We start from the raw sequence: 21,311 nt of genomic DNA on the forward strand, positions 1-21,311 counted from the left end.
AAAAATCGAAAGGCGAAAACAAAAAGAAAAAAACATCCAACCACGGTCACATCTCTTCAACGTAGTGAGAGATGAGATTTTGGGAAATGATTTGAAATTTAATTAAAACTGCTATTTATCCGGCGGATCAACGGTAGAGACAGTACGAACAATGGGAATGGGAAATTATACGAGAGAAAAACTTTTTTTTTCCTACCAGGAGTCTCCAGGCAAAATAGGCTGTGTGATGACTGGTAAACAACGTGGAAAATTATAAAGTAATTTGCAAGGGAAGCCAGTGATGGACATTTGCCAGTTATTTCAATTTATCATTCGCAATTTTTGTAGTCCCCCAAAGAACCGTGTATTTGATTTCTTCAGAATTATGTGCCGCAATTTATTAAATTTAACGTAATCCTCGGGAGATTTTAATGAGTTTTTCGCGCAGAGTTATAATACTGTTATTAAAATAATATATACGAGTTCTAAATAATGACTGAATAAGCATTAATACGCGTGCTCGTGTGAGAAGAAGAGAGAGAGAGAGAGAGAGAACGAGAAAGAGATGGAAGTACAATGTTCCATTAGCGTTTCACGCGTACGTGCCTTTTCCAAAGATTTACCGAACTTGCGCCAACTAGAGATTGCATTTTCCCGACGCCGATGCACGAGTTCTCGGCGTCGCCGTGCGAGAGTCGGACGACGAGCACAGGAAGTGAAGGAGCGAGAGCGCAGTTGGAACGATTCTCATAGATATCCCGACGGCTTACAATTAAACGCCGACTTCACGGTTGCTTACGGCCAAAATTTATTTCCATCGCGAGACACGACCGACGGTTGCCTGCTAATTATCCGCGTCGCTATTTAACCGTTTTAGAGCGCGATAAGGAAGGACGAGATGCTCAGCGCGCGAAAATGAGAGCGAGCAAGCGAGTCAAAGAGAGGTTTGCGCCGGGAAAACTTATTAACAACGGCACTTACAATTTCCGCCTCTGTATCCTTAACAATGTCTTCCCCCCTCGTCGCCGCTGCGATCCTTTAATGGTCAACGATGGTTCTAATTCAGGCGCAGTCTTCCTGCACAACCTTTATCTCCGCGCGATTTCGTTAATACGCAGTTACGATATCGCGATTCCGCAAAGCTATTCCAATTGCGTAATCCCATGATTTTCACGTCGAAATTACCACGAGAACGAAACGTGCTACCATTTAAAGCTAGACTATTCGCGATTCATATGAATAGTACAAAAATCTGATTGATAGAACCTGACGAATCTTTTATCGACTATACTATTCGTCAATTATAAACGAATCGTTCATTAATAACGAGCTATCTGCAGCGTGAAATTTCCAATACTCCGACATTTCATCCCGCGCGCGAGATCGCCTTTGCGAAAGTGCTGTTAAATTACAAAGTTCCCTGGCCAGCCAGCGCGTGATAAATAATTAATTATTGCCATGAGCGTACAGGGGGGGCTTATCATAATTTCGCTATCTGTATTCCGGTTCATGGTAATCAACACGTGTCCCCGCCGCGCCTTGGTCCCCGGCATAGCGATGTATCGTCTTAATACTTGAGCTTGTTTCACGCTCGCCGGAACACCGCCCGCGAATTTATAAGGGCGGCCGATCGAAATAACCGCTTTAGCGCCGTACGCCGTCGGCTGCACGGGGTCGAAATCATTCCCACGAGCATCCTCCGCACACCGACGGTAGCGGATAATCAAACGCGTCGGAGGAAGGCCGCGCGCGCACTCTCGCACCGATGAAACGGGAACCGTGTTGGTTTCGACCACGAAAGCTCCGCTAACAGGGATAGGGAGACTATAAGCGGATGTGCGCGCTAAAAAGGATTCAAGCACGCATGTATATAATTTGCGAGAGCGCCTCGCAAGAATACCTAACACCTACGAAGAGGTCGAGAATGAGTGATATAGGTACTACTAGTGACGTGCTTTTATAATGCTACATTACACATCGCTTAAAGATAAAGCTGCGCGTAAACTATACATATATTTGATACACGAGTAAACCAAGGGATTACGTAATAATGTACGCCACGAGAATTTATGTTCGGGGAAAAGCCTCTCCAAAGATTCAATAATTAAATAATTTACATTTTTGTACGATCGAAAGTTTTTAATATCTTTGAACTTTAAATCTAGCTTAGAATTACTTTTCTATTAAATTCTATTAATATTACATCGAAATATCATGTTATGATATTTTAACATATTATATCATAATTACCACGAAAGAGCCCTGGGTATATAACCCGGAACGATCGATCGCGCTTCAAAGTTCCGAAGAAGAGGATTGGGAAGCTGCGAAATGCAGCTGCAGCTGCAAGCCCAGTGCCACATTAAGGACATACCGCAAGCGAGAACGAGCCCGGCGGTATTACTCGACTAATCACTTTGTAACATGGTCGAGCTTGGCTCCTTCGAGGTTGAGCGAGACGAACAAGAAGAACGGGGCGTGGTGATGGTGACTGTTTCGCGAGAGTGGGTCGAGAGATGTTGGAAAGAGGTGAGACAGGCCAACAAATCGTGCCAAGTGCCAACTTTTCTTGTTAGAGGACAATTAAGAAATGCAGTGTTGCAAGTACTAGTCGGAAGGATAGAAGAAATAAGAAGCTGGGTATTTTCACGCGTGCAGCACGTATAATACGCTACCAAGCAAGTTCGTAAAACAAAACTAGTCTCTCATCTCTCTCTCTCTCCCTCCCTCTCTCTCTCTCTCTCTCTCTCTATGTTTCATGAATAAATTAAAATTTTTGTACCATCTCTGGGAAATTGAAGCAAAATAGAAATAACAAAAAAAAATAGGAATATTAGTAAGAAATAAGTAATTAGTTGTCAGTTATATTATGTGCTTGCTGTAATATTAATGTTATAGAATTTGCATGCATGGGTATACTGCAACGCTCACATTATGCAATTTGCAAGAGTTTATTGTTTTCATTAAACTTACTAATTTCTACCAATTTTAAACCCATGTATATATATATATATATATATGTACATATATATAAAATATACATATATACATATTGTACATATACATGCGGATTTATTTATCTACTTTAATTATCACAGTGTCGCATAGACGTTTCTGCTATATTTCAACTACGCGCAAATGATCAGAATTTTAATTAGAATAATTTATTAATAAACCATTTGTCCGTACATTGCGAAACAATTAATTTGCATCAAAATGGATCACCTCCAATTCGGCTACGTTGCGTTTTAATTAAGCGCGCAAAATATTCTCGATTCTATATTCGCCACGTCAATAATTGCGATCGTATCGTCCCTCTTCCTGCCCCCACCACTTCTCTATTAATTATCATATACACTTCTTTCTTTCATATGAGAATTAAATACCGGACAGATATTAATTTGCAAACAAAATGTGAGTCCCTCTGCCTGTTTTATTTAAACCACACGAGACTGCGAGAATGACCAAGTGATTAAAATGCTCGATTTGTGTTCGATTTTGTACAATAGTCATTTTATCGTATAAACTGCATTGTATCTTTATGGAAGAAAAATCAGTGGCTCGCAAAAAAAATATATATTGCTGTTTGTTGGTTACGATATTAACCTTTGGCTGTGTGTGTGGAAACGATCTTCGCACCGCAAAATTCGCGTGATTCAAAGAAAATGTTACTTCAGAATCGTATGTAATTTTTACAGCGTGCTTATACGAAGAGGGTCTCTCTCTGTTTCTCTCCCTCTTTGACACGTTTCTGGTATTGCACACCCGGTATCAGATTTGATGGTGCCATGCGGTCGTGTTACGCGTTCTCGTACAGGTCGTTAGGAAGGGCGATTCCTGGCCCTTTCGTCCAGCCATTACGCAGCACATTAACTGATCCAGCCGACTATTACCCTCGTGGCACAACGGTTATAATACTTTTTTCGCTACGCAAAACCAGTTTCCAATTTCCCTTTGTTGCTGCCACAAATTTCATCACCCTCGCCCACACGATCGCACGTTTCCGAAAACTTTTCCGTCTTGGATCGACACGTATAGTAACGACGAAGCACGGGAGAACTGCGTAAGAATACGTGCTATGTATCGTTAAAAGAAGGGAAAGACTTAATTATACTACCACGAAACTTTGAACGAACAGAGAATGCATATGCGTGCGTGTGTGTGTATGTGTAAGTTCCTGTAATTTCCCACGCATCCCCGGCTTGGAAATTGCAATCTCGCGTAATGCACGAGCAGCTACTGTTGACAAAGACAGAACGCGTTGCTAGTGCAAACATTTGGCACGGGGTTGAAGATCGTAACGCGTATACCTGCAAACGCGTCTGTAAAGTAATTAGCTCGGTTGGACGGACATTCGTGCCTTGAAGGCCAGACTGCGCCTCCTACGATTTTATGCCGTCTCGAAGTAATAATAAACTTTGAAGTAATTAAGATATATCGGGCTCCAATTATACGGCCAGCTCCGAGAGAGGGGCGCGATATCCCTTTTCGCACTTTTCGCAAGATATATACTTTACGGCTGCCGGCGCCGACTTTTCAACGACTTCGATCAAAGTCGCTACGATTAATTTCGCGTTGAATAAATTAGCGAGCTCGAGCTGTTAAGTAATCCGAAATCGCGCGATGTCAATATTCATTAAATGATATTTCAAATGACGTTGAATTCCACGAAAGAAAGCGAGTATATATTTTATATGCATATACATATACTATATGTGTATGTATCACGATAAACAAAAGCTCGTATGGCCAAAAGCTTCGAATTTATGCGTCGTCGTGCAATTATCGCTTTTTTAACGGTTTCGTTCGTATTCTTGAATGCAATCGCGGTCCCACCGGACGTTCGGTACGAGATTAAAACGAATGCATAATCGGTGCACGAAATGCGTGCGCACGCGAGATAAATATATGCTCACGATTATATTCACGGTAGTTTGTGCGTATATTACGATACATCGTCTACGTACGAACGAACGAACAAACTTTTGCCTGCAAAAGTCCGAAAGTACCTTGCAATATACGTACCTGACCCTCGAGATCGCGGTAATTGCGTGCGAATTCCGCGACGTCGGCGCGTCGGCTGCTTTTTATTACCAGTCGTTAGTGTAATTAGATCGTTGCTGTTCACGAACGAGAGCCGCGGGCTGGATGTAATCGTGAATTTATACGTACAACGAAAAGACACGCTGCGTGCAAATCAAAGAGATTATCTTTATATCTGTCTTATTTTCCCCCTAGGAAGAAAAATTCATGTTTTTCAGAAAAAAGATTTTAAAGATTCCTCACTATATATATTCTTGAAAAAAAAACATTAAATAAATTTTTTTAGATATTTTTATGTGTAATAATAGAAAAATATGCAAAAAGATTTACTTTTAATATAATAAATATACTTCTATAGCAATTCGCAGATTAGCGAAAAATAAGAAAGCCCTTTCCTCGAAGGGAAAAGAAATGTAGTCGAACGTGTCGATCCGGGAATGAAGAGATGGCGACGACTAAGAGAGTTTTTGTATTGCGGATGTGTTGATATCGATCATAACAATTTATGCGGTCGACATTGAACACGAGGGAGTGCGGTGGCTGTAGGCGCGGAATGTCATTTTTTTCTTTTCAATATCGCCGTTCGAGATAAAGCGAGATTCAATTTCCTGTCTCTGTTTCTCTCTTCCTTTCTCTCGTCTCGTCTCTCCTTTTCGCGTCATGATCTGCGAAGGACGAAGACAGCGCGCAGTCTGAAATTTCTGTGACGAACAGATATCCTTCCCGACGACGCGAGAGAGAGGGTGGAGTTGAGATAACTTCGAACACGTGGAAAGATCTCGAGGGTTCATGGAGTACTACGCGACTTATATCAGGGATTTGGTATATGTACGTGCGTGCATGTGCGCTTTGCGAGGAGAAGGGAAACTCGAACGATTAGGTGACTAACCCTCTGTTTGCACGACGAAGTATTCCGATAACAGTGGGTTCCCCCTGTGAACGGTATCTCTACGCTTCGTTTATTGATACAGGACAATTAGCCGTCTGTTATCGATGCGTGACGAACGTCTTATTGAAACCCGCGCTTGAGATTATTGCGACACAGCGAGGTTATGATAGCTCTCCGGCTTTGTTATTTAAATTCAATTATCTTAAAATATACATTAGATAAATAACTTCGATAAATAAATTCATAGAAGATTCCACTCCATTTCGCTTCCATTTAAAATTATTTATTTTTTAATTATATTTCTCTTTATCCATAAAATATTTATTAAAAATATTTTGTTCTATTTTCAAGGAAATTGTTATTGAAACAAGTAGATAAAAGTCCGCTAATATAAATGTATGATTTCAGATTAAAAATATTCTTACGAAGATAAAATTTGGCGATATTACTTTACGCTACTTGACTTCCAGATTTGATTTTTCGAACAATGCTATTGAATATTCAAGAAATATTGAAAGAAAAACGATATGTCAGAATAATATAAAATTATATTCTAATACAATAAGTCATTTATTCTCGTATAATATTGAAATCTAATTTTTAGAAATGCATTTTTAATATTAAAGAGAGAGATCGATACATCAATCTACTTACTAGTCGCGAAGAACAAAAAGAAATGACAGTTGAAAATGATTATTACCATTGTTATCGCAAGATTGCGCATTTTCTCAAAGTTTTCGCTTTCTACGTCCACATCTGTAACTTCTCCAAGTATCTGTCGTTAAGAACCTCGGTGCACCTCGATGGCCAGATCGTATTCGACAAAAAGCCACGTAGTAAACGTATTTAACTGCGCGTGCGAAAGTTCCGATTGGATGGCGACATAACAACAACGTACATACCGTCTTGACCGAAAGTAATCGTCTCTCGATGTAGAATCTCGTTAAGTCGCGTAGAAAAACTTACACAAGTACCGTTCAAATTCGCCGCTTGCGAACCGTGTAATACTAGAAACGCAAGAATGCAATGTCTCCGCGTGTAAGTTTAACGCGTCCAACAACCTAGTAAACCTTAAAACTATACGTTCGAAATACGCGGGATTTCCGCATTGCCTTAAGGAATAAAATTAACACGCACACATACTTCGATAAATAATATTATTACAATATTTTTATTAGAAGCAACCGGATCTTCTCCGCGTCTTGTATACTTATGACGGTTATTACCGACGCTAATATCATACGCACTTCGTCGTAATTACCAGTACACGTCATATCGTATCCTGCTTCTCGAATCACATAAATGAGGGAAGTATTCTCATTTTTTGTTTAACGTCCGCCTCATGAACGATTTAATAAGTATTATGCTGGAGTAGTTATACAGAAGAAGCATTTCGCAACTTCTTTTATCAATATAATAAATATAACAAAATACGAAATAGAAATAATTCTGAATTTTCAGTATGTAATCTATTTCTATGTTCTCGCAAATTATCATAAGCAAAGTTTCATAAGCGTACAGATCAGACCATCGTGTAAACATCCGAGACAGCTAGAGAGGCCGCATTACGTCCTCATTATTCCCTTTATCCGCGAAAAGATATTCGTAGCGACAAAATCGTTTCATCTCACGAATGCAGGTACTTTCGCGCGTTTACACCACCGAGTACAAAGTGTTTTCTGTAGCTATAAAAGAGCGAGAAAGAAGGATGTGAGTAAAGGAAACGGCAAAAAAAGGCAAGATTTACTCTTTCTCTTGTCTCTTCTTGCTATTTCCTTCTTCACAGTGCACGTAATCCTGTCGTTGGAATATCCAAACCGTCTCTCCCTCCGACGCGCTCTCACCGTCTTACTCGCGCTTCGCGTATTTTTTGTTTAGCGTTTCGTGAGAGTCTTGTGTGCAGGGCGTCGCTCTAGCCGAAGCTTACATCGCGGACGGATTTCCCGCCCGAAAATAAAGAAAAGATAAAAGCTAATGCCGCTAAAGCTGCTCCTTTCGGACGAGAACGTGTAAGCTGTCAAACGTGCGCGTGTGCGGGCGCGGGAAAAACAGAAAGAAAGAACGACGTCCCGCTGTTTAATTTAATTCGCGTTTGTAAAATTCTTTGTACACGGATTGGGAATTAAAGTTCGTACGAGTTCCTCAAATCCGATTAAAGCGACGATTACAGAGCGAAAGAGTAAAGCTCACGCGATGAGTTTAAGTTAAACGGCCGAAAAAACTCATTCGCTCTTCGTCTAATGCCTGGCTAAGTCGCTATGCGTTCGACGTTACGCAATTACAACGTAAAGTTACAAAAACTATTCCATCGCGAATCGTAGGCGGCTGGTCTTTCTCTTCCAGCCACCGATTTGCACCAACACTTCAGACTCGAGCTTCTTCGAGATTTCGCAACAAAGTTCCCATTGCACTTGCGTGCGCACGCCCGCAACGATTGCGAGGCAAACTTGGCGCGCCACGCGTCTTCTCGAACCCTTTATCCGTTTCCCTACGTCCATGAACGAGTTGCTGCAGTCTCGCGCGCGCTTTTTACCCTCCTCGAGACGAGAGAACTTCCAGAGCATCGACAGACGCGAGAAGGAAGAAAGGAAAAAAAGAAGTAATTGGAAGATCGCTGGAAGAGCTAGAGCAACTTAATGCAGAGAGTAGAAATTAATCGATTTCTCCCCTTTCCCGATGCTTTTTTGCCGCGACGTCGCGTCGCCTGGTGTCGCGTCGCGTTCGCGAATACCGAGACTCGTCAAAAGTTGCCCCCTTCTATTTGCGCGCCGGCGGAAATCAGAAGGAAAACTTGGGGAATAATTTCCAAGAGTCTAGCAAAAGGGTTATACGCCCCGGCTCTTTCAGCTCGGTGTAGCTTGAGCGGGATACGCGCCTTTTCAAAGGGAAATAATTCGACCGCCGCGCGTACGAAAGCTCCCGCTGATTCCGATGGTATAACTTCGCAAGGCTCTCCCCAAAGGCAATGTCTCGGCATTCATGCTGACCCCCGGGACCGCAGGAATGCGCGGCCTCGAATACCATGCGCTGGATGAGTCTTAGCTGTGGTCGCTCATTACATAGCCTTAGCGGAAGCGATAGCGAACGGCAAAGTCAGAGAGAAAGAGAGAGAGAGACAGTGCGGCTGTAACGCGGAATCGGACGACTGGTAGCGAATGTAGTTGACTCTCTCGTAGAGCTTTTAATCTCGAAAATCTTTGAGACCTTCGTGCGACCAAAGGAAAACTTTCGCGGTCCGTCCGGCGCTCATGACTGACCGAACGACCGCGCTTCGTTCTACCTTTTCCCTTTTCTCTTTGCCTAGCGACTTCTGCAAACACACACGCACACGCACAAATACATACTGACAAATCTCTATGTAGTGCAAAGAGAGCATTGCCGCTCAAACTCCTTGAATTTACCGACGAATTAGGCATCTGTATGGGATAATCTGCCGAGAAAAAGTCGGTTGTACGTGGATGACGAAAGAAAAACAAACCAAAAGAGAGTATATAAAGTACCATTGCGTCAAAAAAATAATATTTAACTTGATTCGCATTAGTTCAGGAAGTAATTTAAATAGCGATAGTAGTTTAGTTTAAATAAAAAAATATATAAAAGTTATTAAATAATTCGAATAATAGCTCGCGCAATATCAATATTCAGTAAATGATATTTAAATGTTATTGTTTAATTTTGCGAAAAAAACGCGTAGACAATTAAAATAATCATACATTAAAATAGCCATAAAATAAATGCACCTATATATTTTTTTCGAAGACAAAAGATTATCTAGCTTAATTGCAAATATGTGTATTTAACAATAATTCATTCGTAATCCAACAAGCTCGTTCGATCACGAATGTGACATCTAACTTATTTTTTACGAAAAATTTTCTTTATATAACTTTTATATAATTTGTCATAAATCGTTATTCCGATGTTGTCTAGAGCAATCTTAGAGATTGCTGGTTCTCGGCCCGTCGCGACGTTTTTCTCTTCCTCAACATCGTTGAACGTTATGTGATTTCTTTCGCGTCCTCTTTTCGTTTCTAAACTCTGTACAATATTATCGCCTTCTCTTCACATGTTTACGATTACCGATAGCTAACTGATAGCGATTAAACGCCTCGTCGTCGTCATCGTCGCGATACCGTAATTGAAAACGCTCGTTTAACTTATTAGACAAAGATTACTGGTATCTTGAGAGGTGCATAGTTTAATACAACAGGACATAGTCGTACATAATTTCGCACAACTTCATTACATGCGAAACTATATGGAGAATTACACGTCAAATGTGCGTGTAAATTGGATCAACAGATCGGTTTGAGAAGCCTGTCGAAATTAATATCCGTTCCGTTAGTTAACAGAGATCCGATACGAAGGGCTTAGAATTCATGATCGCTTGGTGGCGTAGACACCTGCCCGCAAGTACAGATTAGATCAATGCGGTATGATGTGCTATAGTATAGTAGACACACACATATATATAGAGATCCTTAGCATGTGGGGAGAGTATACAGGATTTGCACTATCAATCAACACGCCGCTTGCTGCACTCTACGAATAAGTTTCAATGCTCGCCTCTCATGCAACGGCCATCGATATTTCTTCAACAAAGACTGTTTGAGAAATCCGAGTATCGTTATCTATCGCGCGAGGTCTCAAGTAACGATTACGCGTCAAGAAGTTCGTGTTATCTACACAATGTCCGCATGCCTTGCTCCGACTTGCATACCTCGCGCCGGAATCACGTCACCCGCCATCCAAACACATCGTCGCACAAAGTAAGATTAGACGTTTGCCCAGGAGCTCTCGCAACAATAGTTTTCAGCGTTTCGCGGGAACGCGACAACACACCACGGCAACGAAATTAGTCGGTGATAACTTCGGAAACAAGTGTCGCGCACAGAGAGAGAATCGCTACCGGTTGCTACTACACCGAAACGCTCCCAAAACTTCGCGCCGAAATATTCGCGCGGTCGCGAAACCGACATTCCGCGAAACCGACACACGTGGGCACGCGCATTCCGTGGGAAGTACGGCGCATTACAAGGACAATAACCACGTCTCGTCGTAATGAAAATTCCGCCATTGGCGCGACAGGAAAACAGACCGGCCGCAAATTCCCCAAAAAGTCCGCGTCCCCTTCTCTTCCGGAAAATGCTACGCTCGTAGAAAACGCTCGGGAAACGCGTAAGTTCTTCGAAAGCGTGCGTGTGTGCTTATATATATGTGTGCGAGCGTGCGGCGCGTTGCTTTGCAAGCAACGCGTCTCTCCCCAGCATGCGGTCTCTTGCTTGCTTTATATACACGCGCGAGAGAGCCGCCACGCATCGGCGATGCTCTCTCTCCTCCACCTCGACTTCCACACACGGACCCCGAGACCAGCCAGCTAACCGACCATTCCACATTCCATTCGACGGTTCTCTCTCTCTCTCTCCCCGGTACCATAATGAAGTCAGCCCCGGCGTTCTAAGCCCCGGTAATATCGCGTGGCAGGGCCTTCCCCGAGATAATATTGGTGATGTATGCTAACGGGTATTTCGTTGCCCGGGCATTACATTCGTTTTTACATTCCGCACTCGTCCGTTCTCTTTAAACGATTTACCGGAAAGGGAGAAGGAGGTCAGCGTCCCGTGAAAAAAATATCGCGAGGTTTCCCTGAAAAATCCACCTTGCGTAATATATCGTTACGAATAACAGTATATTTCCTTGTACGACAAGCGACGAACCACAAAGTATCGACGGTTTTATCCTTATTCGATTTCCTTATTAGAATTCCTTATTAGAATTACGTCATAAATTAACCAGTTGAAATTAATATATAATAGCTGTTTGATGTTAACTAACCATAATATTACTTATCAAACTAATAAGCATAATATTACTTAACAAACTAGTTAGCATAAACTATAATAATTAAGCAAATTGTTCGGAAAAATTAATACTATGAGATAATTGCCATTTTCTTCCTCTCAAAAAAAATAAAAATAAAGAAATATGTTTTCTATAATTAGGTATAATTCGATATAAAGTTCGTGTACCAGCATTCAATACGTTAATTGCATTTCATCAAACAAAGGTGTAATTACGTAGGGGCTCCCCAGATAAAGCGCAAATGACCCCTGCCAAAAGTGCATGAGAAAGATCACCATGTGCAAGATTTTTCTCACATAAAAAAAAGTAATTGAATTTACTTGCTTGTATAATTGTATATTACATATTATATAATTTGTATTGTAAATAGCTGATCGGGAAACTCACAATCAATGAAATAATCCCGGAAGTCACAGTATTTAATGTAAACGATATATTTGCAAATTAATAGTGATTGATATTTTGATATAAAAATTGCACCGCCATCGCTTATCGATCAGTACAAACTACATTAATGAAATATATCATTATTATGAAAAAAATCAGATAGAAGAAGCTTAGAAAAATGTTGCACGTTTTGTCATTAGATAATCTTTATAATATAATAGTTGAGACAATTTATTATTGTTCTCTTATATACATTTAAAATACTGTACACTAAAAGAAATTATTAACTTGACTAAATTTTTTAACTAAATATTATTTCGTTAATTGAACATATAAAATATTTAAATTAAATATAACATTAAATTTAACAAAATGTATTTATACATTTGATTTAAATACCAATATATATGTTCGATTAATAAAATAGTAATTTATTGTAATTGAAAGGTTCTGTCAAGTTAAAAAAATTTGTTGTCAGTGTACCAACATGTAAAATTTGTATTCTAAAACTCTCTATATATCTCTCTCAGCTGGATATCGATAATATGGCGAACAAATATTGCGTAATTTATCCTAGTACGAATTTCATGTCGTATGGAATTTCCTGTATACGATTATCCCACGAACATGCGAGCATAAATACGATGCGAAACGTATAACGTGCGTCTCTCTGTCATCGTCGCGAACAACGACACATTCGACGATGAGAACGAAAAATCACGATACCACGTGGCATCGCTATCGCCTCGCTCATCCGTTTCCGCTTCCGCTCGCACGTCACGAGCCTGTCCTACCACAATCAAAATAAGCTCAGCTGGGTGGAAATATTCCCATGGAATTGCTCATAATTCCTACGACCGTAAATACTTCACCATCACTAATAGCGATTCCGCAGTCATCGAGAAGCTCCGATATTTTGCTAATCGAGCTCACTTGAAAATAACTGAACTGACCTTTGTGATGCCTAAGATGGGAACGTCCGCAACAAGGTTGTTCGAAATAAGCATGTCCAGGGTGTGCACCGGCGGGTCTGCTGGCCGAGCTGGGGCCTACGAGCTGTCCCAGAACAGCTGCGAGAACAGCTGCTCTAACTATCGTCATGGCGTCCGGTAATAGCCTCTGCCTCAGCATGGTCACGAGGAAATCAAACACAATCTCACCTTTTTCTTCTCAAACGCTCTCGAATTTTTGACGAAACGATTTTCGCGATTCTACTTCCGCCCGAACATTACGCGCACGATTTGCTTTACTTCACTCGCGATCGTCCGGATTCGGCCTGCGAAGTGCAACGCAACGCGACGCGATTGCAAAAGAATCGCGTGGACCTCGATGCTCTGACCTTGAGCAGGAAGAGAGTTTCTCCCGGCTGTGCAGCGCGTGGTTTGTTGCCCTATGGCTGCTGGCACCGACAACGAGACGGCCGTTCACCGTACAAAGCGTCCCTCGCTCACTCTCTCTCTTTCTCGTTTAATCGTCGTCCTTGTTGCACTTCTATATACGGCAGGTATACTCCGAGAAACTCGAGACCGCGTGCTGTTTCGTTTGGCTGCGTCTTTCTCTTGCCCTCTCCACGGTTCGTCCACCTCTTCTTCCGTACCGTCTCGGAGGACAAAGGAATTCTTCCTTTTACTTCTCGTACACGGCCGGGTGCCCTTAAGCCGTAGATAAGTTCTTAGAACGGCGGACGAGCAGCAATTCACGTCGATCGCGGACGAGCAGCAATTTACGTCGATCGCAGACGCAGATTCCAAGAACTTCTTATTTCCCCGATGTTATCTTTCACTTGATCGTTGGATTACTCAAACGTTTCTTATCTCCGCGAGTGGAATGTGCTCGTGGTTATTCGTTACGACGCCTTCTCGACAAGAGGAACGAAACAATCGTAGAGAGATTGAGATCGAAGCGTCGCGAATTTTCAGCAACTGAGGAAATCTTGATCAACTAAATATAAAGAACGAGACGCGCACGATGGTCACATCTGTTGCTCGAGTCGAGGCAGACGGGCGACTTCGGAGACGACGAGCTATACTACTTGTTTCCCTATCGCGTGTACATCATAACCGGGTGATCGCAGACGCGACGTATCGGCGACACGGCATCCGTCATAACATGATCGTTGTATCGTACAAGAGTTGAAGTCGCGACGCTACGAACCGAACCGAAGTTGCCGCGACTGTTAACGACGAACGACGCTCGCACAGACCTCTCTCGTCGGAGGCCGCGGCACGACTGTTACCCTCTGACGCGCGTTGCCGCGTTTAGCCGCGCTCGGCGCCGCTCGTCCGTCCTCGGCTTTACTCGGCCGCGACCGCTACGGATAGCGCACGACTACCTCTACCTCTACAGTTGACAACAGTCCACAGTCTCACCGGCGCGGCGGTTCCTCGTCGCAATCCGAGATACTCGCCGTGATCACCGCGAAGAGGCGAGTAAACGGCAGCCCCTTCTCGCGACCCTAGTGTACGCATTTTTTTTATGGTGACTATGAAAAATTTTAGGCCGCGAAGGATAGGTCGAATGGATACTCCAAGTCGAACTTTATGGCACTTTCAAAGCCTGAATTATGAAGAAGTTTTTCGCGCTTTTTTCTTTTTTTAGTACGTCAAACGAAACGCACCCTTGTGCATCTTACTTGCTGCATCCGGCAAAGCCGATAAAGCTTCCTCTATTCGTAGTAAATCTTTCGACAGATCTCTCTCATGCGATTATCGAGATCCTCGTTCTATATCGATTCTTATCGATGGACGTAAGCGAAATGCTGATGAAAAATATGTCAGATTTGCAACATTCGAATATACAAAGAGATGAAGAAATTGAAATTGATATACATATATTGAAACGCTCTCTATATAAATATTATATATACACTAAAACTTATATATTAATTACTTATCTATGCTATATTTTAAAAAGGATATGACTAGAAACGTTATAAAATATTAAAGAAGAGTACTTAATAAAAAGAAATTCGCTTTTGACAACTTAATGTCGATATTTTCTACTTATTTAAATATTTCCGCTTACATACATTTTAACTTTTCTAAGGCTTGTATAAATCAGATTAAATCCAATTTGCTATGAAATTATAGAATTCCGAAGAAATTACAAAAGAATTAAAATATGAGATCAATTTATATAACGAGAAGAAATCATATAGATATAGAGAGCTAAATGATTTAAATTGGAAAAAGGAACCTAATAATTGAACCTTATAAGCATAATATAACATTTTAAATTGATAGTTGACGCAAACGAACGCTAATTGAAGTAAAGCGGTTAACACAATTATTCCGACTAAATCATTCAGTTAGCGAAAATTCAGTTAGCGGTCTACTGAGTGCATGTAAATGTAATTACAATACACGAGCGAAATCTTGTTATTCTAGGTGACTATTCATATTATTTGTGTATTTATGAATTGATTAGGGCAAAAGACTTAACAGACACGATTATGCAAGACGTTAATATTTTCTTTTATCGCGTATACCATATTCATGTTCAATATCAGCTTTTTCTCGTAGAGTGAACATGAAACGATAAACAATGAGTAATTATATAATTGTTCTGTGTCAATGTCTTAGCACAAATGTAGCAAAATTAATAATGGGACCGTAAATTTGAAAATCATCTGTGCAACTGTATCACTTTGCCGCTCATTTCACAAAGTAAAAATTCATTGACTGAGATACACGTTCGATCTTGCAGACATCCACTACATCTTGCGCGCCGATACATCCCGAAGGATGCCGCGAGAACGAAGTCAAGCGAGGTGTATGAATAAGTCGATATGCTAATACGAAAATCCTCCAAGTTAGCTGAGCCCAGGGGCTGGTTGAGAAAGTTGCGCAGCATCCAAGCCACGCTACAAAGTGTCTCTCTCTCTCGGTAACGCGGAAGGGGAGACAATTCTGTGTATCCCAGAGTAGAGTGTAGCGCAGTGGTACATACCGGGTATTACGAGCATAGCGGGGGCTACAGACCACTTCCTTTGTTGCTCGTGGTGAAGGTGCAGTCGACGGAGGTAAGGGAAGTCGTAAGAATTTTAGAACAAAGGGAAAACCAGTCGAGGAGCGGCGTAAAAGCGTGGCTTTTCTTAATTCCCTCTCTCTTTCGCGCGGACTCTCTTTCTCTTTCGTTCTGCTCGAGCTACGGAAAGACGATGGGTCGAGTGCCGCGACCAACAAATCCACCAGTCGCTCTATCCCATTTCATTGAAATAGTTTAGAATTGCATGAGGCCATTCGGTCTGGCCCTCTCCCGTCGTCGCGCCACTTCTTACGACTGTCCTTACAGTTCGGCGCGGTCCGAGGTGCCGTCTTTTTGGGAGAACGCGTACAGCAAGAGCGGGGCAAATCACCGGAAAAACCGTAAACTGCATCCCGGCGGTATCGTCGCGTTCAACGTTTGAAATATAAAGCGTCGGTGTGCGCGACACGAGCGGGATGTGTCTGCAAAAATCGTGCCTGCGATGTGGAACACTCCAAGGTAAGAACTCCTCTCCGCAATAAATGCGCTGAAGAAATTGCGAAATGTCTGATGCGTTCCACGGAAAATTCTATAAAGTCTCGGGCGAATCCTATGTCTATTCGCTTACGATATCGGGATTGCATATTTTGCTCATTTTTGTCATATGTCTAATATAGAAAGAAGAAGAGCAGTAAGAATACACAGCCAAGAGGACATCTCACAGAAAATGATGTTTCTATATCGGAAAGCGATCAGTTATGTGCGACACGATGTTACATCGCGAACAGCATGATCCTTCGTTAGTTCCACTTCAATAGTAGCAAGCGTCTGAACCGTCGTAAGACGCGAGTGATGAGACGGCTTCGTGCGATATTAAATATTCAAAGACGTCAAATCGAGTCCACATTATCCTCTTATTCCGCGGAGGTGCTTTGCGCGCCTTTGAAGCTTCCACGCTTCGTTGCATCTGAGTTCGCGAATCGACGGATCCCTTTTTTCGTACGAACGAATCGAAAATATTTGTTGACACGCGGATCAACAAAACTCGTGTCCTCGCACAGCGTTATCTCGCGTATTTCGCAATTTTCTACAGATTTTTGCCCCTTTATTCAGTCATCCTTTTGACCTCACTCGTGTACGAAAATATGGCAAAACCGAAAATATTGTCGCGATATATAAAATATATGGGAAATTAATAAATTACGTTAAACTCTCTGAAAAAGCTCCAATCTAATGTACGCAAATTTTATGCCAAAAATATTCGCGTGCCGGAGAGTGATAACGATATATTATAGTTATAAACTTTCACGCTTACGGAATAATCGCCATAATTACCGTCAAATATGCGTTGGCGAGGGTCCATCCATCGCGTTCATCCATATTGCACGCAAAGCCCTAAACAGCGTTATAATTGCCTAGCTGTCTCGTTATTATTATTCAGTATTTCCTTCCGCTGAGAGACACGACAAGAGCGACTGTAGCCTGGTATAATCGAGACTCACAAACACATACACATACACACCTGCATATTTCTTATAACGTGAAATATCAGGTTTTTTTTTCTTCGGTATCTTCCTCTTCCTTTTCGAAAGATTCATCCGCGCGCGGGCAATCCACTAAATTATACTTAATATCTATGCGATACGGCTTTCACTTATCTCTCATCTGAAACACATGGTAGGCATCGAGATCTCATCATCTCATTTAAGGGGAAAGCGAAACTTGTAGTCCGTTGCCTTCTCCATATGGGATCCGGGCAACATCTCACTTAGCTGTAAGAATTTGCGCGGGCGCGGGTATATTCTTTTGTTCCGCTAAATCCGCTTAACTGTAGCTTTATATTCTGCTACAAAACAGCGAGGGAAGACGTCAAAGAAAAATGTTGAATTTACAAAGACTGCGCGTGCACGGTTCCGCTGATTCCTATCCGAAAGGAGGCATTAAACTTCGATGTAACGTAAATGGGTTTTCAAGTTATATATAATATATGATTTACGGGTATTGAATGATGGGTAATATATATATATATCATATAAGTTTCAAAGCAGCTGATTAAAAAAACACTTGGATTTCGCATAGAAATGCAAAAAACAGTCTCCTACGATAGAAATAGAATTTAATAATCATTTCTAAATTATTTACACGCTGCAAAATACAACTGTAATTAATAATATCTTTAATGGATTTCTTATCCATGATTACCAAATTTGACATTAAATCTTATTATATATTCAACTTTAACCAATTCGATTATGAAGCCCGGAATAACTCTCGCATTCTCGTCCAATTATTCTCGCAATTTAGATCGTCGCACTTTGTTCTAATCCATATTTAAAGCGTTTTAGATAAATGGCTGCGATGCGGAAGCATCCATATTGCTAAGAAATGAAACTCAGAAAAATATATATAACAGAGAAATATGATATGTCTCGTCATCGTGTAAAAAGTTTTATTCTTTCCAGTGAAATATTATTGTACTCTAAAAACTCGTAATTTCGAAATGGACATAATAATATTATGGACAAAATATTATATCGCTTTAAACAAATGTTTTAAACAATTATAGTTAATGTTCAAGGAAATAATCAAAATTAATCAAGAGGAATCAAAAATATTACACAATTTATTTTTGCTCCAATCAACCGATATATGCGCGACTTGTCAATAGCAGATCCACTGTTCTTTCAGGAGAGATTCTTCGCAAGCGGCGCTGCAGGAAACAAGGCCTCGTTCATGCCTGCTAATTTTAGTACGAAACTAATGTGCGTCTGCGGTCGATTAAAACGCACTGTTGCGTCGCGGCCAGCCCGAGTGAAACGCGTCTCGCACAGTCCGCATTCCGTTCTGATTCGCAGAATACTCTCGTCAGGTAAATCGTCTTTGACAAAATACCTCTCTAGTATGACGGGTGTTGCATGGGAAGGTGAATACGGAAGAAGAGAAGACGAAGGGGAGAGGAGACAGAGGAGATGGGGGGATCTACATAGGGTGTGATCATCAAAGTGACCCATACCCCCGTTAAACGGCTCACGTCTCGATCACAGACAAGCCCGAGCAATGCCGCCGAGTGATACCAAGGGCTGCGTCGGCCGAGGGTGTCACGGTGGATTTAATTAATGCAATTTAGCATCCATCCATCATCTCTCGCGTTTTTGCTTTAACGAGGGCTGCCTGCTACCGTCGGCGTCGGCGTCGTCGTTGCTGCCGTTGCGCCGCCATCACTGGTGCTATACTATGAGGTCTATGTGGCACTTTGATGACGAGCCAGCCTCTCGATTATATCGACACCTGGACCGCCACCCCCTGGCGGAGCAGCCCTTCTTCCCGCTTCGACCTCCGTCTCGCATCGTGGAACCGAGGCTTTACGGTCACCCAGCCGTATTAAACTGCTCCGTACAAGCAACGCGTTAAGCTCGACGAGCGTCCGTGTGTAGGACGTTCATCAGTGTACGATTATGCATGGTGGTGTGCGAGCCAGCTGCGTCCGATACCGGGGTCTCGCCCGGTATCGGGGCAATAGACATCGGCGCGGTGAGTAATAATAGTGCAAAAAGAGAAGAACGTGGGGCGCACAAAGGCGTTGGCGCCCGTTTTCGTGTAGTCCACTCTCTCACGTCTTGTTAGCAACCGCTGCAAACAGGCGCCTGTCGTGTCCCGTTATCCGAGCGACATCGTGCGCCGCATTTAAGTGAGATGTATCACGCGTCGACGGCACAAAGCCGTTCATTTTATAACTGCTCTTGTGTCCGCCCTCTTGTGGCTTCGGACCAACAGATTTGCTTGACATCCGCAAAAAGAATTGGATCGCACGAGGAGCAAATTAATATCAAGCTTTCGTCGATTCATCCCACACTTGAATTTACAAATCGGCTACATACAGTGACATAAATCTCTAATAAAGATTTAATATTTCGCGATCAATGTACTTTGGATTGTTTCGTATTAATAATAATATAACAATGAATAAATTGTAATTGTCATAAAGCATGACACACATTTTAATAAATTGAAATGACTCGTTTATTTATTAAAACGTTTTCGACATTCGACATTATCGAAACGTAGTGAAGACCGATCGAATTAGGATTGAAACCTATATGCCAGGAGAAGATCCTATAAACGTGTCGCTCGTTTCTACAGAATTGGAAGGGAGAAATAGAAGCGCGGACGTGTAATCGCGCGAAGGTAGTATCCGCTCGACTAAAATAGCTTTCGATAAGAATATTCGAGAGAATCTTCTCTTCCGGATCGCGCTTCTACAGTCGTGGAAATTGTCGCGATTTCAGGTGGTGGATCTCAGCGTTAAGCGAGTGCTTAAACACTGCTGCTGCAAGAAACCGCGAACCTTAGTCCAAATCCGTTCTGCGGTTTTGTCAGCGCAAATATAATAGAAATTATATTGAGAGAGCACACGACATGTATATGGCAATGTTAATAAAGCATTTTGTATAATAAAAAAATGGCTTTTTCGATTTCATAATCGAAAAATGTCTTAAATCAGAAATATTATCCATCACATTTTTATCAATATCATTCTTCTCATTCTTATAATTTACAATTATATTTTAATATATTATGCAGTGTGCATACTATATTATAATAATATAATGTAGATTTAATCCAATTTTATATAATTGATTTATTATACTAATATTAAATAATTTATAATGAATATCATTCGTTTAATAGCACGCTTATATTCGATAATATGGGTTGAAAAGAACGAACAAGATCATAATGATGAAAAAGTTTACTCAGAATCGAACTTAGCGAGAACCGCGCGTAAAAGATTACACAGCGTACAAATGGTTTTAGTTCTGAAACGGCAGTGGTATTATTTCGAGTTTAACGATCCCATACAAAACGGAACTTTTACGCGACCAAGCAAGATTATTATATCCGTATTGAGCGGAAAGGCGCAGCTGTACCCGCGGTATTCGTGTCGTTTAAGATTCCTCTTCTCATAAGGTGCTTACGAGAAACAAGTCACGATCCCGTTCCACGGTAATTCTCACGTAGCGATTCTAATCCACAGAATCCGTTCGATCGCGACCAATCGTGTCGTAATAGATCCGCCAAGTCGTTGGCGGATCCGCGAGATTGGACGGTGCAATTGTGCGACGGTTAAACGATTCAGCATGTGTATCTAGGCGTGTCGGGGAAAGCGAAAAAAAAAAAAAAAAAA

The 21,311-nt window shown here is 41.6% G+C and overlaps 1 protein-coding gene across 2 annotated transcripts in view; it reads right to left on the reverse strand.

Moving 5' to 3' along the window:
- Window positions 1-21,311, reverse strand: part of Sema2a (Semaphorin 2a) — a 187,241-nt gene that overhangs the window by 125,824 nt on the left and 40,106 nt on the right. The window contains exon 1 of one of the 2 annotated variants that reach the window (XM_029307370.2): window positions 13,114-14,381. The exons of the other annotated variant lie outside the window; for it this stretch is intronic. Coding sequence (XP_029163203.1) covers window positions 13,114-13,291 — 178 coding nt within the window. The 5' untranslated portion in view covers window positions 13,292-14,381. Of the gene's footprint in view, window positions 1-13,113; window positions 14,382-21,311 lie in introns of those variants that run through there. 2 annotated transcript variants of the gene reach the window in all.

This window comes from Nylanderia fulva, unplaced genomic scaffold, assembly GCF_048542155.1.
Source record: "Nylanderia fulva isolate GAGA-0341 unplaced genomic scaffold, ASM4854215v1 Scaffold7, whole genome shotgun sequence".
NCBI lineage: Eukaryota > Metazoa > Arthropoda > Insecta > Hymenoptera > Formicidae > Nylanderia > Nylanderia fulva.